This window comes from Zootoca vivipara, chromosome 3 (assembly GCF_963506605.1).
Source record: "Zootoca vivipara chromosome 3, rZooViv1.1, whole genome shotgun sequence".
NCBI lineage: Eukaryota > Metazoa > Chordata > Lepidosauria > Squamata > Lacertidae > Zootoca > Zootoca vivipara.
The window spans coordinates 82,341,117-82,362,163 of record NC_083278.1 but is presented as its reverse complement, the minus strand read 5'-3'; the positions used below and the strand labels follow the sequence as shown (position 1 = coordinate 82,362,163).

Here is a 21,047-nt window from a genome sequence, read left to right as displayed (position 1 = left end):
GTCTATAGGATACCGCACTGAAATGGCTTTCTCGGTTTTCCCTTCCCTACCGCACCTGACGCGGAAGGAAGGAAGGAAGGAAGGGGGGATTGACTGCAACATCATCATCAGCACCACCATCGCGATCACACCACCAAGAGGGGAGACAGCAACAAAGAAACACGCAGCCTGTGCCTCCACATCCCGTCCCTCCTTTCTCGCCATCCTGACCAATGCACACGCATGCACACAAAGCCTGATCGGGTCTTTAAAAACCACATACACACCCCAGCCAGATGGCTGCTTTGTCTGACGGCGAAGAAAAAGCATCTTGCCCTCCTTTCCTCCCTCTTTGACATTGTGCGGGAGAATCCAGAGAACTGCGACGAAACGCAGCGGCTAGACCAGTTTCGAGAGGAGGGGGGCGCGCGGGATCGGCGGACGACTGTCATTGTGTCTGGGTGAGCAGGGGGGTGGGGGAGCAGAGGCTTTTTTTCTTGGAGGCGGAGGGAGGAGGGGAGGCTGCTAAGCGCCCCCCACCCCCACCCCGTGCCTGCCGCAGGGCTCTGCAAAAGGGACACACGCCCAGCGAGCGGCAGACCTTGCTCGGCACCCTCTCACCACCTCCCCTACCTTGGGCTCCGCTGCCATTGTTCCACCTCGAGGCAAGAGGGAGCAAAGCAGCGCGCTCTCTCGCGAGTAAACAGATACCGCACTGGCAAGGTAGGTGGGAGGAAAAAGAAGGCGCCACCGGGAGCCGTCTCGCCCCGAAAGGCTCCGCCAAGGGGATGGCCAAGACGTCCCGGGCGCCCTTGGAAACGGGGCTCTGGAGCTGTTATTGCTGCAGCCCGGCAGGAAAGAGGAGGAGGCGAGAAGGGAGCGCAGGGGCATTGCCAGGCACAGGCAGCAGCAGCTGCAGCCACCTCCCCGGCGACTTACCTCACTGTCAAAGGCAGAGCTGCTCCTCCGGTATTTTTGCTCCCTCGCCCTTGCAGCGCGGGGCTCCCGCTTGACGCCCCTCCGCCGAGGAACAGGCGCCCCAACCTCCCCTCTCCTCCTGGACTCGCGCCTCCCAGCTCCGGCTTCTCGGTTTCGGGAATAAGAGGGGAGGGAGCCGCGCAGGGAGGCGTGGCCTTTCGCCCGGCGCAGGCAGGAGACTAGGGAAAGGGGCGGGCGGAGAAAGCGAGGAGTCTCCCCTCCCTCCACCCGCCTCGCGCTGTGCGCACGCGCCCCCTCCCAGGTTTGTTGCCGGGCCCTGCCATGCGCGGCTGTGCTGCTTTGCGCCTGCGCGTTTGGAAGGGAGCCTGGGCCCGAGGAGCCTGTGAGTTTTAAGGGTGCGCGCGTGTGTCTTTCTTTGCCCTCCGGGGTCCTTCGGCTACCCTGCGGCGCCCCGCAACGCGGGAGTGGGAGGGGAGCCAGCGGCGGGGACGGGGCTCGCTTCTGCTTGCGGGAAAGAGGCCAGATCAGCCGCAGCCTCAACCTGTGCAGGCTTCCTCGGACGAAGGTCCCGGGGATTTCCGTGCATACCGGTAGCAAGCGGTGCTGCACGGTCCCGTGCGTGCATTCTCGATAAATGCATTTGGGGTTGCATAATAGATAAATGGGGTAGATAAATATATTTGGGATTGCAGCCTTGACCCGGAAGAGCGCATGCCCTACGGAGCCGGTTCCCTTCGGGATGCCCGAAGAGCTCTTGCCCTACTAAGTCAGCACCAGGGGGCAACCTTGCAGTGCGGCCCTAAACATACCTTGTTCACAAATCAGGGCCTCTGTTTTCAGTAGGATTTACTCCCGTGTGGGTGGATTTGGGATTTCACGCTTTGCCATCATAATAAGGGCATTAGCAGCAGGATCCTCTGCACATTTAACTGCGCGGGAAGCGTTTCCAGCTAGCACTGCTGTAGGCAATGCAGGCAGCTCATCATAGTAATAAGACAGCCCCGATCTAAAATGAGTTACAAGTCCAGTCCTGGGCATGTTTACACTTGAGTTAAGCGGCACTTACTTTTTAGTTTGCATGCTTGGCATTGCTACTTTATTTGAGAGTAAAGTATCTGTCCTATGCACACTTTACTTGGGAGTATGCCTGGTTGGACTTTTTTCTGAGATGAAATGTAAACAATCAGGCAGGGCAACCCCCTTGGATTCAAAAGGATCTCGCATATGAGCGTGGGTGTTTACAACTACTTATTTGCACATCGTTTTTAATTTGCAAGGTGCTGCGTTTTTTAAATTTACCCTACCCTTCTTCAAAGAAGCTCAGGGTGGCATTCATGTCCGACCTGTTTCCCTTCCCATTTTAGCCTCAACCCTGGGAAGTAGGTTACTGTAACAGATAGTGACTGTCTGGCCTGACACTTTAACAACAACTCCACACTTTAAACAAAGCGACATAGCACTTCCGAAGTAAAGGTCAGATTTGAACCCAGTCTCCAGGATTCAGCTCTTTCTGTACTGGGTAATGATAAGACTGTGGCTTGAGGCCCACTTACAGTTCTTTTGCAGCATACTTGTTGACCTACCTTGATCTTTGTTCAGTACATATTAATGACTGTTAGAGACTTCCGTCCTGCTGGTTTATTGCTACATTTGTCTCCAGTATCTACTGTCAGAAACTTGTTGCTCTGGGTCCTGCAGGTGTGTCTTGTTTCAGTATTTTGGGACCAGTTTCTTAAATGCAAAATCCCTGGTCAAATCTGATCTTTGAAATCATCACATTTAATAGTATTTGGGGCTACACTACAATGTGCTTTGGACCAATTAAAAGTGTGCTCCCAATTACTGGGCATCAGATTTTTTTTTTAAAAAAAACTTTTTTTGAAAAAAAAGCAAGTATTTTCAAATCCATAGGTAGCAGGTGCGTGTTTATAGGTCTTTTCACTTTTCCTCTTCTCACACTGGGGGAAATGTCTTCAGAGATGGTACCTGCTGTGACATGAGCATGTATAATCTAAAAACAAAGGGAGAATGCTCTTTTCCCTTCAAAACTGTATCAACAGCACATTAACAATTCACTAACACATAGCTGCCAAGTTCTCCTTTTTTTTAAGGGAAATTCCCTTATGCTGAATAGGCTTCCTCACAAGAAAAGGGAAAACTTGGCAGCTATGCTAACATTTCTTTAATCAAACAATAACCCCTTATATAATTATACGCCAAGGGAGCCTGCATTAAGGACTTAAAATGAAGTTTGGATTTTGAGACTTAGACTTCCTGTTTGCGCAAGTTTAACATCTTGTTACATTTCTGCTAACAATAAACTGGAGGCTGAGGGTGTTGCAACCTTTTAATTTAAACTGGAGGCTGCTAAGTTAAGGTTCTTTCTGTTTGTAGACTTGGCTCCCTCAGTCATTGGCCAAAATTGCAAGCAGACCTTGAATAGATTAAAGGTAAAGTTATTGATACTCTGGTCCTGATTCCATTTACAATGCAAGTTAGTGGATTGTAGATTATTGTGCAAAAGTAACTGATAATGAGCTTGTGGAAGCTACAGAGGCAGTGTAACACATTGCAGTGCATGTGGCCATTGTTCACATTTGATACCTTTTGGTCATGTTCTTACTCCAAAAATTGCTCTCTTCTGTGGTTTGAAATCAGGAGTGTACACAACTCACTAAATAGAATTCTAATTGCTACAGTAAAAATGCTACTTTAGAATCAGATTTGCCAAATAAACATGTCTAAACTAGGGTTGCCATATTTCAAACAGTGAAAATCTGAACAGAATCTGTTCAGCTTTTTTTAAGCAATATTGTTGAGTTTTCTTTAGTTTTGCCCAGAGTTCTTGAGCTTTTAAGGCAAAATTACAAAAAATAAATAAATGCCGTTTTTGAGGTATTTTTTTTAATGGGAAAACGGCACTGCCGACATGGGCTGTCATACGTCTGGATTTTCCCAATTTCTGCCCAGACACTGCTGCCGACTGCAGTATTCTGGATATGTCTGGGAAAATCCAAACGTATGGCAACCCGATATAAACTAAGGCAGCACAGTCCAGTGCACACGTACTTGGTGTGCAAGTATAACTCAGTGGGACTCAATTCCAAGGAAACATCCATAGGAACAGACTGCTGAGGACACCAAAGCTGAATCAGCCAGTATGTGGAAATGGTACAGATCTGGGTAACTGCAAAATGGAAGGGATCCAACTTTTTGTATAGATTTGTCATGTTGAAGAAAAAGGTCTGTTTCCTGAGAAGGGGACATCTGGAGTTACAGGCAGGATGAACTGAAACAATGGGAAAACTGTTACCTTATTCCATTTGCTATCCCCCCACTGCCTCCCAACTCCAATGTTGTGGATCCTGGAACTCTTGATGAGAAAGTTGTGTGTGAAATGGGAATACGTAGTAACTGGCTACATGCTAAGTGAAAAGGTGAGGTTGTGTTTTAAAAAGCCAGTTTGTGTACTACTGTTGTGTACTACTGTATTATCTGCACTCATGTGAGGCATTTGCTTGACCCATATTACATGAGAAGGAAGGTGCTTGATTGCAGTCGAGGTTTTTCCATAAATGGGAACCCACCCACCCCCCACCCCCGATTATAGGTAAAGATCTACAATCTCTCACAAGCTGCATTTTCTGTGTTCTGTTGCATGTGTATCGGCACTATTCACTCAGAGGGCTTGAAAATGTTTCCTTTTTTTCTGCTTCCAAGCTGGCTTAGCCAATCATGATGGGGTGTTCTTCAGGAGTGACCTGGAATGGAGCTGGGTTTGAGCTTTTTCCCTAGGGTGTAGGCTCCTATTGAGCAGTTGGAGTTTATCAGCATGAATATGTCTGTGTTTCCTGCTATGGCCATGCTTGCTGTGCGGTGCAGGCTATGTTCACTGTAGAAGGCATGCAAGGATGTTGCTTAGGGTAGGCCTGGAGATGTGAAAGATGAGGCTAAAGGCCTGCTGGGCTATCTTAATGCTGAGCAACAATATAATACCATACAGCTTCTTTGAAGCTTATATTCCTTCTCACAGAGCTTGCACCTTGCTACACAAGAGTAGTGAAGTGCTTTTTTGACCCGTAACTAAAAGTAGGTTTGCACAATACTTCACATTTCTAAGTGCCACATCATATTTCTGGAAGCAAGACATCAAAGAGGAACGTGCTAGGGCTGCTGAAACGTCCAGATTCTTAGGCAATTGTATGCTTTGTTTTTCCCCAAGCAGGTTACATTATTTTCTGGCTGGCCTCAGCAGTAGACCCAACAGATAAGAGAAGGTGTGTTTGTGTAGGTGCTTTTCAGGCCACCGTGTATTAAGTGTTCTACTGTTCTGCTCATTGGAATGCAACTTTCTGGAATTGTTCTAGATTTGCTTGTGTGGCAGGACAGGAATAAAATACGTTTACGGAGTTGGGTATGGGTGGTGATTTTTAATAAGGCACTTAATGTTTTGGTGCACAAATATGATGACTAAAATTTCCTCTGTTCCTTATGACTATATGCTAGAAAGCTCCATCCCTGAGATAGTAAGCCTGTGTCAGACTGCAGGTTACACAACTGAATATTCTTCCGCCCTAAAAATTACCTGCACATATATTTGTCCCAGTGTCTCAGACTCCTCTCTTGAGAGGGTTAGTTCAGGCCCAGAGTTCTGCCGTGTATCCGCATCTGTGAAGACAATTAATTGCAAAGAATTAATTCAGCTGCTCTGCAATCCCCCCTTTCTCCTTTAGCATACCCTTGTCATCCAAAGTCTAGCTGCCTCCTTAATTTGCTGCTAATTTCAGATTTTGTTGTGGTGGTTCACCATGTTTTTAGCAATGGGATCCTCAGATTCTTTTTTGTACCCCTTATTGTCTGCTTGTGTTTCCTTTGCCAAAGTTTGTGTTACTTTTTGTTCTCATTTGGACTAGAACATTTTCTGAAGGAAGCCTTCTTCCAGTAATTTCCTTGAATTACTTGTTAACTATGCAAGCATCCTCTTGCCTCTGCTGGTGCATTCCAGTTGAGCCTCTGTGTTTTTGAATAACTCCCAAGCATTTTGCAGATATTTGACCCTCTTGACTTTGCCTTTCAACTTCATTTTTACCAATCCCCTAATATTTGGGAAGTTCCCTCTTTTGAAGTCAAATGCCTCTGTTGGAATTTCTTGGCAATTGTCCATTTACACATGAATTGAATTTGATAGCACTATGCTCAGTGTTCCAAACTGATTCAACAATACCTACATCTTGCACCAGTTTGTTGGAACCACTTAAAGTTAAGTCCAGGGCTAACCCCTCTGGTTGATTTTGTGACCAAACTGTTCTAGGGCATAGTTATGTAGTACACAATCATTTTAGGTATTATTAAATTTTAATCCTTTGCACTACTGAAGAATGCATATGCCAAATGTATGGGAAGGTAAATAAAGTCACCCATTACTACAGCACTTCCTCTTTGGGATGCCTTTTTGATTTCATTCTCTGTTATGGTCAGGAGGAAACTAAATTATTCTTTGGGTTTGGTATCACCACCTATAGATATTCTGTGGAGGAATTTGGCCCTTTGAAGAGTTCCTGCCTGTTGAGTTATATGTCGTCTTTGAAGTGCAGAGTGACACTGCCTCCATTACCGTATTTTTCACTCCATAGGACGCACTTGACCATAGGAAGCACCTAGTTTTTAGAGGAGGAAAACAAGAAATTTTTTTTTGCTTTCTTGAATTGTCCTAGGCATAGCAGCCAACTCCTAGAGGCCTAGGTGCCTTTGCCCCCCCAGCCCGTTAAATATTTGAGGAAGCTTCTTTTGCAAAGGGGGGAAGCTCCATTTTTTAAAGGATCAGCTCAAAGTTGTGCAGCTTTTTTTGCAAATGGGAAAACCCCCAGTTTTTTTGAGGGGGGGGTCAGCTCAGAGTTGTGCAGCTTTTTTGCAAAGGGGGAAAGCTCCATTTTTTAGGATCAGCTCAAAGTTGCTGAGTTGCAAAGGGGAAAAAAATCCTGTTTTTATGGGGTTCAACTCACAGTTCTGCAACTTCTCTAGGAAAGGGACCCATTTCTACTGTTTCCAGACAGATAATCTAATCTAATCTCTAGGAAAGGGACCCATTTCTACAGTTTCCAGACAGATAATCTAATCAGCCAGTCACATGTCTCCCTCTGAAGACAACAATTGAGGCCTAGGCAAGGGGTCAGGAGGGGCCAAGAGAGCTAGCTCTCTTATCTCCCTCCCAGATCTCTTACAATCAGCTGCTGAGCGGGTTCCTTTCTCTTTCCCTCTTGTTAGCCTTTAGCTCTTTCTTTCTTTCTTTCTTTCTTTTAAAAAAGCATGATCTGCCTTTAGCCCCTAGGCAATTTGGCTCCAGGGACCACACATTCGCTCCATAAGAGGCACAGACATTTCCACTTACTTTTTAGGAGGAAAAAAGTGCGTCTTATGGAAGGAAAAATACGGTATGTCCTTTTGTGGCCTTTCTATAGGCTTTGTATCCACAGATAATGATGCTCCACTGGTTTCCTCCATTTCACCAGGTTTTCTTTATTCCCACTGTATGTATGCTCTCCTCTGAGACCAAGCACTCCTGCTTCTCTGTCTTGCCTTAGTCTTCTAGCATTGCTATACAAACACTTACTGTATATACAGCATTTCTTTCCAAGTGTCTTTGGCACTTGCATTTAACCTATGGTGCTTTGGTTTCTCTGAATAGCTATCATGGGCTCCAGCAATCTCAGTGCTTAGCTCTGCCCGCTTCCCATTTGAATTATAATAAATATGTCCCTCCCTCATCCCTGGGGGATGATTTGTTCTGAACTGGATGCTCCTCAGCTTCTGTTGGCTTTCCCCCAACAATCACTTTAAAAGCCGCTCCGCCATCTTTTTTATTTCAAGCATCAGAAATCTGGTTCCTTCCCAGTTCAAGTGGAGCCCTGTCCCTTTTGATCAGGCCCAGCTTGTCCCAAAATATTCTCAGCGACTAACAAATCCAAACTCCAAATAAATCCAAAACTGCCATTACCACTATCTCATTCATGCACTGAGACTACACAGCTACACCTGTCTAGGTAGCCCTGCAAGTGGAACTGGTAGCATTTTGTAGAAAGCTGCTTTGAAGGCCCCAGCTTTCAAACTCCTCCCTGGCAACCTATATTTTGCTTCCAGGAACACACAACTACATATCTTCACATCACTGATACCTATACACACCCAAAGTGCTGATTCCTCCCCAGCACTATGTAGTAATCCTCCTGCCTTTTTTCTGCCCTCTTCTCATTTTCTGCCCTCTTCCCATTCCCATTTTGGGAATTTGTTATGATTCCCGTTCTAGAAATATCACTGGCTGGCATAATTGATCCCAAGATGCAGCATATGGACACCATTTGAATAGCAATGCCCAACTGGGGGGGCAGCCCCCTCAAAAAATGGGGGGGGGCCTTTTAGCCCCTTGGAATTGGCTCTATGCTGGCTGGGGTCTGATTTTAAGATTATATTCCCATTGAATTTTAAGACTCCTTTCTGATTAAAAACCAAATAAAACCTCCAAATAGTATACAGATAAAACATAAAAACTTAATTTTGATATACTCTTTAAAATCTTGTCCCCCAAACTTGTTTAAAATGTCTGTGCTGTTGTTGTTGTTTAGTTGTTTAGTCGTGTCCGACTCTTTGTGACCTCATGGACCATAGCACGCCAGGCACTCCTGTCTTCCACTGCCTCCCGCAGTTTGGTCAAACTCATGTTCGTAGCTTCGAGAACACTGTCCAACCATCTCGTCCTCTGTCGTCCCCTTCTCCTAGTGCCCTCAATCTTTCCCAACACCAGGGTCTTTTCCAAGGATTCTTCTCTTCTCATGAGGTGGCCAAAGTATTGGAGCCTCAGCTTCACGATCTGTCCTTCCAGGGAGCACTCAGGGCTGATTTCCTTAAGAATGGATAGGTTTGATCTTCTTGCAGTCCATGGGACTCTCAAGAGTCTCCTCCAGCACCATAATTCATGGATCAATGCCTTGTCGTGGCGAAGGGGCTTGAATAACTCAGAGAAACTATGAGCTATGCCATGCAGGGCCACCCAAGATGGACAGGTCATAGTGGAGAGTTTTGACTAAACGTGATCCACCTGGAGAAGGAACTGGCAAGCCACTCCAGTATCCCTGCCAAGAAAACTCCATGGACAAAGACAACAGGCATATAAAAGTTATTATGTCTGTGCTAGCTTCCCTTAAAACGTGCCAGCAAATAAATTAGTATATCTTTTGATGCTTTTAGTATTTTGAAAATGAATTTATTGTGACTGCTAAATGGTTCTGTTGTATAGCTAACTAAGAGTTGTGGGCTTTTGCTCCCTCCATGCACAGATATTCTTAAAATGCCTGTGGCTGTGAAAACCGACAGCTGTAAGGGTAGGAGGATGCTTGTACAGAAAGGATCTATGCCCTTGAAGAAGAGAGCTGCACTGCAGTGCTTTTTATTATTATTTAAATACAGTAGCATTGTGTTATATGTAACTGAGTTGCGTTGACTCTGATCTGAGGAGGGAATGTTGCTGCGCTTTGTTAACAATACAATGCATGCTTTTGAGGGCTTTCGGGGACACCGCAACAGAATATCCTCCCCCCTGAATGTATCCCATAGAATTGATAGTTTGATTTATATTTATAAAAATTGTAACCATCAATAGTAGTATGTTATTAGTAATTTTTTGTTTCTTGCCCAGGTTTTTTAATACCAGAATCCTGATGGCGCTTTGGAAAAAGTACCCAGAGCTTTTTCTAGCCCAAATAAACAGAGCAACAAATCAGCGAAATTTCAGGTATGTGTTCCAATACAGATAATGGCTTTTTACTGTGGAGTATATTTACAAGCACATGAATCAGATGAAGCAAACCTAGTGTTCATTTGTCAGACTCCTCCCTATTTTCTATAAAAGCAAAATTACAAGATTGCATTGTTTATGGTTTACTGTACAGGACTGTATTTCATGAATTTATCCTATTGATAAGAATACTCCTGGTTTGTTCCAGTGGTTAAAATAATTAAAAATTCCATCTCAGTTGAAAATCATTTTACTTACATATGCCACCTCCTGTCCTAATATGATTTGTTAACTTTGCCGTTCCCATATAATTAAAGTCTGTAGTGCAATAATAATAATAATAGTAATAATAATAATAATAATAATTTATACCCCACCAATCTGGCTAGGTTTCCCCAGCCACTCTGGGCGGCTTCCAACAGAAAAATGAAATAAAATAATCCATTAAACATTAAAAGCCTCCCTAAACAGGGCTGTCTTCAGATGTCTTCTAAAAATCTGGTAGCTGTTTTTCTCTTTGACATCTGATGGGAAGGCGTTCCACCACTATATTTACCTGAGCATAAGTCCCATTGAACTCTGTGGGGTTTTCTTCTGAGTAGGTGTGTATAGCATTGTCCTTTAATAATCTAGTCATGTCTTGAACAGATTTCCACTTGGAGGTTATTTCTTTCTAGTCTTAACTGATAAATTCATTCAACAATGCCCCTTGACAAATCTCAATTTGTTTAGCTTAGCAAGTAGTTGATAATTTTGAGTCTAGTGCATTCAAGACATCCTTCCAATACCTTGAAGTTTTATAAGGCAGTGGTTTTAAAGTGCAATTGAAATTTTTTTTTGTGTGTTTTTTTATAAAAGTAATGGTTTTCTGCATTGCTCAAAGAAGAAAGTGTCACTGTGTTAAAAGCTAGGAAACAGCAAGTAGTATTCACAGTGGTAAGACGCTATATGAAGTCTTTCACCGACTTAAATTTGCTGTAGTCTTTCTGTTGTTTCAAGGTATGGTCTGAAGGCACATGAGGTCACCTATGTGCTGAAAGTGAGCAGCTTTGGGTATGGCCAGTGCTTGGATGGGAGACCACTTGGGAACTGTATGCATATTGTATTGGGTTCTATGGTGAAGAAAAAGTGTGATATAAATAACTTTTTAAAAAACAAAAAAGTCTCCCCCCTTCCAACCAAGATGCCCCCCTAATTTTTGACATTATTTTAAGAAAAAAACCTAGGCTTATACATGGAAAAATATGGTAATAGGGAACAAAAATATGGACTGCATACATTTTCCATTGCATGAGAATAAGTTCTTACATATGGCATATTTAGCAACCATTGTGAATGTATTTATTTCTGATGTCTGTGAGAAATACATTCTTAGGAGAAAAGAGGTCAAATATCATTGCAGGCATTTATTTTAATTCCTTCTTCAATCCATTTTTAACTAGAGGAGTTACAACTTTGTGGTTTCATCTTATTGAAGCACAGGAAAATCATTCCCACAGGTGGGATCCTTAAAGATTTTCTTGTACGGTGAACCTGGGGTTGTGCCACATCCTGCTACTGAATTGCAGGCCAAGGAACTGGAGAGCAGAAACTTCCAACAAAGCTAGAGATAGTGATGGGAAAAAGTGACAACTGCTTATAGCAACTCAGAAACAGAATAAAAAATGCACTGTTATATCCTTTTCCCTGCAAAATTTCTCCTGTAGAAGCAGTAGGCTGAAAAATAAGAGTCTTCCAAACACAAATATGAGCTTTTCATTGTGTTTTTGTGACCCTGTGCAGTTACATACACCTGTGAACACAATCTTATTTTACCTGCAGAACTACCTGGGATGGATAAGGGTTAAATCTGTTTCTTTCCTTCCCTTGCCATATTCTTCTCCTGTTGTAGGCAGGTTCTGTTCTTGGCATCTTCCCTTAAAAGGCTTTTAAGTAGCAGAGCAAGGAATGATCCCAGTCTCAGACCTTGTCAAGCCATTGGCGTTTGAACTCGTAGACATGGGGCTGCTTGGATTTAATGGTCTGACGCAATATTTTGGCTTTGTATATTCACAAAAATGTTCCAAAGTTCAGATGTGTACAGGTATTTGCCCCCCCCCCCCGGCATTTAACGTGCTACTCTTTGTGGGGAATATTTCTGCCAAATCCTTCATGTTCAAGAGGGAACAAAGACCCTTGACATTTGTGGTTCATTGTATAATGAATACTTTGTGGTATAAGAGAGTTCCCGAGAGAGAAACTGGCTGTTCATGAATTTCTCGAGTGGGCATTGTAAACAAAAAGTGGGAACTGCCTTGAGGCTCTAGTTTGGCACTGAAGTCGGGCAGGTTTCCCTTGCAGATCTCATTGTGCACAGGTGCACATTTCCTTAGGTGCTGTGCATAGTAAGTTTCTGTCCCACAGGCCAGTATGCTTTCTGGAACCGTCTTCAAAAATGTTATTCTTCATTCATATTCATCAATTAATTGTTGTTGTTTAGTTGTGTCTGACTCTTCGTAACCACATGGGGGTCACGCCAGGCACTCCTGTCTTCCACTGCCTCCCGCAGTTTGGTCAGACTCATGTTGGTAGCTTCGAGAACACTGTCCAGCCACCTCATCCTCTGTCGTCCCCTTCTCCTTGTGCCCTCAATCTTTCCCAACATCAGGGTCTTTTCCAAGGAGTCTTCTCTTCTCATGAGGTGGCCAAAGCATTGGAGCCTCAGGTTCAGGATCTGTCCTCCCAGTGAGCACTCAGGGCTGATTTCCTTCAGAAGGGATAGGTTTGATCTTATTGCAGTCCATGGGACTCTCAAGAGCACCATAATTCAAAAGCATCAATTCTTCGGCGATCAGCCTTCTTTATGGTCCAGCTCACACTTCCATCCATCACTACTGGGGAAACCATAGCTTTAACTATACGGACCTTTGTCGGCAAGGTGCTGTCTCTGCTTTATAATAGGCTGTCTAGGTTTGTAAAAAATCTGCTGCTCTAGTCTGTCTGGCTTTATGTTGCCATTTTGCATATGTGCCCTCTTCAGATATGCCAGACCTAGAAACAGAGGCAACCATTGGTCCCTCTAGGTTAGACGGGCAGTAGTTGCCTAGGATTTCAGAGAGAAGGATTGCTCAACCCTCCTTGGAGAGATCAAGGAACTGAACGTGGGACCCGTTGTGTGCAAACCATGTGCTCCTTCACTGAGCTATGTACAAGCTTTTAAAGATCAAATAGGTTTGTGCTGCTTTAATTCCTATATCTGGCTTTATATCACAGAGGCAGAAGGATGCAGCAGAAGTCAACAACTTCAGCCAGCCCTTGGGCTCCACTTGAGCTAAGATGGAGACTTATGGGTCCCATTGAATCGGCATGGTGCATGGATGTTGGTGCTTCAAAGCCATAGAACATTCTCTAGTTGTGTCTCCTTTTGAATGAAGACAGTAATTCACTGATGGCAATAACTTTATTATTTTCCACTCACTGAAAGCTGAAGGGGGGCAGGAGGTGGTTCTAAAGTTGAGGTTTTCAGATTTTGCTGCAGTGGTTTTCTCAGCTTGAGTCATAACTCAGATTGATGATCTAGTCTGTAATTGTTTTTTTATCTCAACCTAGAAGCAAGCAGATCTCAAGGAAGGGGTCATGTGTGAGGGTACCACATGCTCTGAGTTGCTAAAGAGGAAATGGGTGTTAAAAATAAACAAATGCCATAGTGGGTTCTCAAGGCCTGTTCTGTTTGAGTCAGCATTCTGGTGTCTTTCACAGTACAATTAAAAGTTATATAGAAACAATTACATATATAAATACAATTTCTAATCCAACACCCATTGGGTTCCAAAGGGCAGGTGCCACAACACTAAAGGCCCAATTCAGACATCATACAGAATGGACCTCCTGATAAGAAGGCCATCCAGTTATTTAAGAAAAAAACTAATGACTATTTTTATATAAAGGGGAGGGGTCAAAAATGAACTGCTTCTAAGAGATAAACAATTCATAAATTTACCAAAAGTGGTGGTAATATTGAGAACTGAGATACCAAAATACGTTTTCTGATCAACAAATCTGACATCTCATCTGGATGTGTTCCATTAATTTGTCTGGTTAATGCCTGTTTTTAATAAAAATAATTGCTTTTCCTTGCTGAGAAAGTGTTCAGAAGTCAATTATGGATTCTCACCAACCACACTCTGTCTCTCTAATCCTTTCCTCTTTATTAGAAGAGGCAAAAAAGACGCAAAACCCCAGGAAAACCTGTCAGACTAGTATCTAATTAGCAGAAGTCTCTTATGAGAAATTAACATTCTAGTAGAGAAGCCGGTTTCAAATCCTTATTAGGTCCCCTAAGTACCAGGTACTGTAGTTTAAGAATCCCTTGCTTGCCTTCTGAACAATGTTTGGTCATTTGGCGTATAAATTTTTATAGCTAATAAAAAAAAAAGTATTTCAGAAAATGATTTGACTGAAGGATCACCCAGCGTGTGTTTTATCTCACTCTAAAAATAAATAATTGTATGGCTTTACAAATACTGAATGAGTAAACATTACTTGTAATAGTAAGGCATGATGGTAACAGCTCAGGAATCATTTGGAGTCTTAACAGTGCGGGCTTAGAAGTAAGCCTCACTGTGTTTAGTGGGACTTGCTTTCAATGAAATATATATAGCTCCGTATACAGTGGTACCTCAGTTTATGGATGCAATTGGTTCCGGGGAGCCGGTTGCTCCCCGAGCAGTCCATAAATGGAGCGCCTCTTCTGCATGTGTGTGAAGCGCCGATAGAGCGCTTTTGCGCATGTGCGCGCCGCGCAGATCGCTTTTGCGCATGTGCTTGCTGCACAGATCACTTCTGCACATCCACGTGCCACAGAACCCGGATGTAAGCAATTGCGGGTCCGCGGCATTCGCAAACCAATCGATCACAAACCACAGCGATCGTGAACTGAGGTACCACTGTACAATTCTTTCACACTTTAGGTGCAGGGGTCAGCAAACTTTTTCAGCAGACCTTGTTGGGAGTCGGACTATATTTTGAGGGGGGGGGGAATGAATTCCTATGCCCCACAAATAACCCAGAGATGAATTTTAAATAAAAGGACACATTCTACTCATGTAAAAACACTCTGATTCCCGGACCGTCCACAGGCCGGATTGAGACGGCGATTGGGGCGGATCTGGGCCCTGGGCCTTAGTTTGCCTACCCATGGTTTAGGGCAGGCATCCCCAACCTGCGGCCCTCCAGATGTTTTGGCCTACAACTCCTGTGACGTGATCCCTAGCTAACAGGACTAGTGGTCAGGAATAGTGGGAATTGTAGTCCAAAACATCTGGAGGGCCGAAGGTTGGGGATGGCTGGTTTAGGCGGAAGACAGAAAAACCCACAAGACCAAAACCCACAAGACCAGTTCCTTCCTTATCAGCATCTGGTTTCTATGAGGAATCAACCTTCACATTGAAATGGGCTAACTCCCCCCATCCCAGCCCTCTGTTTGTGAGATGGCTTCTTTCTATTCACCCTAGAATACTTCCCAGAATCCTCTGCAATTCTTATCACACGCTAGCAATTCCTTAGTAGATAAGCTTGTGTGGAAAGCTACTTTCTGAAGGGCAAAAGTTTGAAAATAATTGCATTTCTTAGGTTGCTTTATATATAAAAAGCTGTCCTTCGACCCTCTCATGCTATCCACTGTTGATTTAAATGTATTAAACTGCCTTTGTGGCAGCGTATTTAGAGTTTTCGGCTTTAAACAGCATAGTCCTTGATTAGGACTGCTACCATTGGTCTGACTTGTTATTGCCTTTGAACTTATCTTTCGGCAGCATCAGCGGCGTGTGTGGTGCAATACAGAAGATGACACGTGTGCGAGTTGTAGATAACAGCACTTTGGGAAACACCCCATACCACCGGCCTCCGAAGTGCATCCATGTGTACACCAAGAACGGAGTGGGCAAAGTCGGCGACAAGATCCTTCTGGCTATCAAAGGGGAGAAGAAAAAGGCTTTAATCGTTGGCCACAGGATGCCGGGCCCTCGCATGACTCCCAGGTTTGACTCTAACAACGTGGTGCTCATTGAAGACAACGGGAACCCAGTAGGGACGAGAATCAAAACCCCAATACCCTCTCTGCTGCGGAAGCGGCAAGAATTTTCGAAAGTGTTGGCCATTGCCCAGAACTTTGTGTGACAAATAAGGGAACATCCAGTTAAGTAGCACTGCCCCCCCAACCCTTCTGAACCTAAGTAAAACAATAATAAGGGGAAGTTTCGCATTGGCATATGGGTTGAAAACACGTCAGTTTAAGATTTATTTTTGAAAGCCACATTGTTGCCCTTTTCAGTGACATTTGCGACATGATATGATTAAAGCTCAAGATTGTTAATCCATTTGTTAATCCAGTAGCTTTTTTTGCATGGCTGATGCCTTTGCGGAGGGCAGGGCAAGGCAGAAGGGTTAGGGAAGGCCGAAGATGTGATATGACCCAATTGGAGGAGCAAACTAGGCTTGAATGCTAATATCCTGTGCTAATCTCCTGATTTGTCCTGTCTGTGTTCTCTCTCTCTCTCTTTCTTTCTTTCTTAAACCAGAACATTTGTCAATACATTTTATGTATTGATAAATGTCGAGCTCGTCCAGGCTCCAACCAGCAAAAACAAAATACATAACTGACTGCACAACAAAACATTAAGCTGGTAGTTTTGTTCAAGAGCAGCAGAAAGGAAATAAGAAAAATACACAACAAAGGGTGGTATCTAATGCTGCCTGTTGGCTGATGAAAGGAATCCATCAGTGGATTGGGGGAGGGATTTCCATGGCTCCCCCCCCCTTCAGTCCTTGCCAAATAATTCCAGATTCTGTGAAATACTGAAAGCAGAGTTATGAATTAATACATGCAAATATAGTGTGCACGCTATAGCGTGACAAAATGGGACTGTGGCAGTGACTTGGTATGTGGCATTCCATTTTACTTTGTTTCAGTGGATGAAATCCAGAGTAATTTTAAAACACATGAACCTCGTGGATTTCGGCAGCATACAAGTGTGTGTTTGCAGTTGTTCCCCAGCCCCGGTGCCCCAGTGTTGCCTGGCGACAAATCATTTGATATTTAGTACACCCTATGAACAAAAGTTTGCGGTGGATAACAACACTGAAAACGGAATATTCTCTAGCAGTGGTGAGATTGTGTTATGTCCCAGTGGCTCTTGCATATGTGAAAATAAAAATGTTTGAATGTGAGAAAAATGCTACTAAAAAACAATACCCTGCCTTGAAGATGTGATACCATTGTGTGAGAACCAAGGATGAAAGATCTGCTTTTTATGTTGCTCCTATGGTGAACATTGAGGCTTTCTCCCCTCATTGTGCCATCTGGTGGTGACTTATGGGATACATATAAATCCACAGCCTGTATGTGTCTGTCAAGAGCAGGCATCCCCAAACTTCGGCCCTCCAGATGTTTTGGACTACAATTTCTTCCCTGACCACTGGTCCTGTTAGCTAGGGATCATGGGAGTTGTAGGCCAAAACATATGGAGGGCCGTAGTTTGGGAATGCCTGGTCAAGAGCAACACCCCTGTATTATATTGCATATGACAAATGCTCCCCCCTCCCTCCACTCACTATGTATATCAAAGTAAAGCAGGGGCAAGGGACCTTTTTGGCTTGGCAGGCCAAATCTTGTATCTCCCTTCTTCTTGCAGATCAACTTTAACAGCAGGGTGGGGTCACTCATCTGACATACCGGTAGTATTATAGAGTTGGAAGGGACTCTGAGGATCGTCTAGTCCAACCCTCTGCAATGCGGGAATATGCAGCTGTCCCTTACGAGGATTGAGCCTGCCACCTTAGTGTTATCAGCACCACGCTCTAACCAACTGAGCTATCATCATCATTTATTTGTATGCCACCTTTCCACACAAAGAGTCATGCACAACAGCAGCTTAAAACAAAGAAAAATGGGAATACATCTCAAAATCAACCATTGCAAGAAAAATGGGATAGGCATCCACACACCTGCCAAGTTGACCTGTGGTGGTGGGAGGGGTCTGCTTCGCCACCATGTTCCCTGCAGGAAATGCACTGGCAAAGCAGCACCCAGCAGGACCATGTTATCACTTGATAGGTGGGCATGATTTGGGGGAAATGGCTTCCTGGGCCAAAGTCATTGGTCAAAATCAGCCCACAGGACAGTTTCCTCACTTCTTCCTTTAAAGGAATGATGACAATATTTTCCTGCTACTTGCATTTTAAATCATTACCGTATGCCCATCATAGCTGTTTCGTTTGTTCAAACTGCCTCCCCCTTCCAAGTCAGTTGAAAGGACTGGCATAATAATAATAATAATAATAATAATAATAATAATAATAATAATAAAGTGGTTCCCCCAGCCACTCTGGGCGGCTTCCAACAAAATATTAAAATACAGGCTCCTTGAAGCTGAAATGTATATTAAGGCCAGATATGTATCACTGGTAAAGAGGGCTATGAGAGAGGCTAGATTCAACTGACTTCCTTAATAAATCTGAGTTCTGAAGCCATGTGTTTTACTGCAAAGTCTTGTGTTGCTTATGAAAGCCTCAGGAATATAGGAGGCAAACTTGTATCCAAGCTACACCCAAGTTCAGTATTGTCTGTATCGGGGATGGGCAGACTTTAGGCTTGTGGTAACTGCTTTTTACTAGAACCTGAAGGTCCACCAACTGGAGAAAAGTAGTGGAGCAAAATACACTTAAGAATTAAGGTTCCTCTGAGCACATGCACAGCCCAGGAATTTGTGATCTGTGCCAGAACCAAGGTCATACAAGCTTCCAAGCAAAATTTCAGTTCTGGATTCCCCCCCCGTTCTTTTCAGCAAGGTAGGTTCTATGCTGACTGCCTGTATCTTTGAATGAAAATGGCAGGGGTGCAGGTGCCCAGCTTGAACCAAAACATCTGGAGGGCCGTAGTTTGGGAATGCCTGGTCAAGAGCAACACCCCTGTATTATATTGCATATGACAAATGCTCCCCCCTCCCTCCACTCACTATGTATATCAAAGTAAAGCAGGGGCAAGGGACCTTTTTGGCTTGGCAGGCCAAATCTTGTATCTCCCTTCTTCTTGCAGATCAACTTTAACAGCAGGGTGGGGTCACTCATCTGACATACCGGTAGTATTATAGAGTTGGAAGGGACTCTGAGGATCGTCTAGTCCAACCCTCTGCAATGCGGGAATATGCAGCTGTCCCTTACGAGGATTGAGCCTGCCACCTTAGTGTTATCAGCACCACGCTCTAACCAACTGAGCTATCATCATCATTTATTTGTATGCCACCTTTCCACACAAAGAGTCATGCACAACAGCAGCTTAAAACAAAGAAAAATGGGAATACATCTCAAAATCAACCATTGCAAGAAAAATGGGATAGGCATCCACACACCTGCCAAGTTGACCTGTGGTGGTGGGAGGGGTCTGCTTCGCCACCATGTTCCCTGCAGGAAATGCACTGGCAAAGCAGCACCCAGCAGGACCATGTTATCACTTGATAGGTGGGCATGATTTGGGGGAAATGGCTTCCTGGGCCAAAGTCATTGGTCAAAATCAGCCCACAGGACAGTTTCCTCACTTCTTCCTTTAAAGGAATGATGACAATATTTTCCTGCTACTTGCATTTTAAATCATTACCGTATGCCCATCATAGCTGTTTCGTTTGTTCAAACTGCCTCCCCCTTCCAAGTCAGTTGAAAGGACTGGCATAATAATAATAATAATAATAATAATAATAATAATAATAATAAAGTGGTTCCCCCAGCCACTCTGGGCGGCTTCCAACAAAATATTAAAATACAGGCTCCTTGAAGCTGAAATGTATATTAAGGCCAGATATGTATCACTGGTAAAGAGGGCTATGAGAGAGGCTAGATTCAACTGACTTCCTTAATAAATCTGAGTTCTGAAGCCATGTGTTTTACTGCAAAGTCTTGTGTTGCTTATGAAAGCCTCAGGAATATAGGAGGCAAACTTGTATCCAAGCTACACCCAAGTTCAGTATTGTCTGTATCGGGGATGGGCAGACTTTAGGCTTGTGGTAACTGCTTTTTACTAGAACCTGAAGGTCCACCAACTGGAGAAAAGTAGTGGAGCAAAATACACTTAAGAATTAAGGTTCCTCTGAGCACATGCACAGCCCAGGAATTTGTGATCTGTGCCAGAACCAAGGTCATACAAGCTTCCAAGCAAAATTTCAGTTCTGGATTCCCCCCCGTTCTTTTCAGCAAGGTAGGTTCTATGCTGACTGCCTGTATCTTTGAATGAAAATGGCAGGGGTGCAGGTGCCCAGCTTGAACCTTCACACCATTGGGCAGCTGGAGTAGCACTGTGGAGGAAGGGCACTGTTCCTGACAGACAAATAGCTGTTTGGATGCTCATTCATACTTGTACCTTCTTGACTACAGCATCAACTCTTTATTTATTATTATTATTATTATTATTATTATTATTATTATTAATGGTTTATTTCAAGTGCTTCTATACTACCGCTTTCCCCCCAAATAAGACACTGTCTTATATTTATTTTTCCTCAAGAAGACACACTATGGCTCATTTTCAGGGGATGTCTTATTTTTTTAATTACACGTCCAGCCTCGCCTCTTCCTTGGCGCCCTCCAGAACTGCGCCTATCACTATGTCTTATTTTCGGGGTATGGCTTATATTGTGCAAATGCTTAGAAATCCTGCTACGGCTTATTTTATGGGTATGTCTTATTTTCAGGGAAACTGGTATAACAAGCAACATTTGTGCCCTTTCCCTCAACTTCCTTCTGTGCCTGTCTACAAGGTGGACTTTAGTTACAGAATAGTGTTGCTCACATCCATGACACATATGAAATATCAGTAGAGAACCATTATGGCATATTAATGCACCAAAAACAGGAATATAATAAGAATAGTTGAGGCAAACCCCCCCCTCCATTTTGCTCTGAAATCCATGCTCTGCTTCATTCTTACACACTTCCTTACAGTGCTTAAAATGCCCACCACATCCATAAATCCATATTGTTTTTTGGAGGTTGGAATTTGTTTTGGAATAACGTGGCTGTTTTAAACTGTAAGTTGCTCTGAATTGGGCGAGGTTTTGTATTTTTGGTTAGGGTTTTCTGTGTAAGTTATCAGTGGTCACTTAATCTACCTCAGAGCTTCTCAAGCTTCCAAAGCTCAGGACCCACCTGACACAACTGAAGGCTCCTGAGGCCCTCTAGTCTCAAAATGGTGGTTCAGGAACAAAATTAATCACAAACTGATGGCACATGGAGGCAGAGTTTGGCATGATGAGCTGGCAGTTACTAACCTCACTTTCTATGGATATCTCTGGAAATTACTAAGTTCCGTGCCATA

At 43.7% G+C, this 21,047-nt stretch overlaps 2 protein-coding genes across 7 annotated transcripts in view; one reads left to right on the top strand and one right to left on the bottom strand.

Moving 5' to 3' along the window:
• TMEM63B (transmembrane protein 63B) overlaps positions 1-1,098 on the bottom strand; it is a 76,660-nt gene extending 75,562 nt beyond the window's left edge. For 3 of the 4 annotated variants that reach the window (XM_060272925.1, XM_060272927.1, XM_035108186.2), the window contains exon 1: positions 919-1,098. The gene's annotated coding sequence lies outside the window, so the exon portion shown is untranslated. Of the gene's footprint in view, positions 1-612; positions 727-918 lie in introns of those variants that run through there. The other variant, XM_060272926.1, reaches the window with a different exon arrangement.
• Positions 567-16,058, top strand: MRPL14 (mitochondrial ribosomal protein L14). 3 transcript variants are annotated; one of them, XM_060272928.1, is made up of 3 exons: positions 567-702; positions 9,608-9,703; positions 15,499-16,058. In XM_060272928.1, exons 2-3 carry the CDS (start codon positions 9,630-9,632, stop codon positions 15,860-15,862), a joined length of 438 nt encoding a protein of 145 aa, XP_060128911.1. In that variant the 5' UTR covers positions 567-702; positions 9,608-9,629; the 3' UTR covers positions 15,863-16,058. The 3 variants fall into 3 exon arrangements, with proteins under 3 accessions (XP_060128911.1, XP_034966405.2, XP_060128912.1); XM_035110514.2 differs by lacking the exon at positions 567-702 and adding an exon at positions 1,233-1,300; XM_060272929.1 differs by lacking the exon at positions 567-702 and adding an exon at positions 1,236-1,313.
• The last annotated feature ends 4,989 nt before the right edge of the window (positions 16,059-21,047 follow it).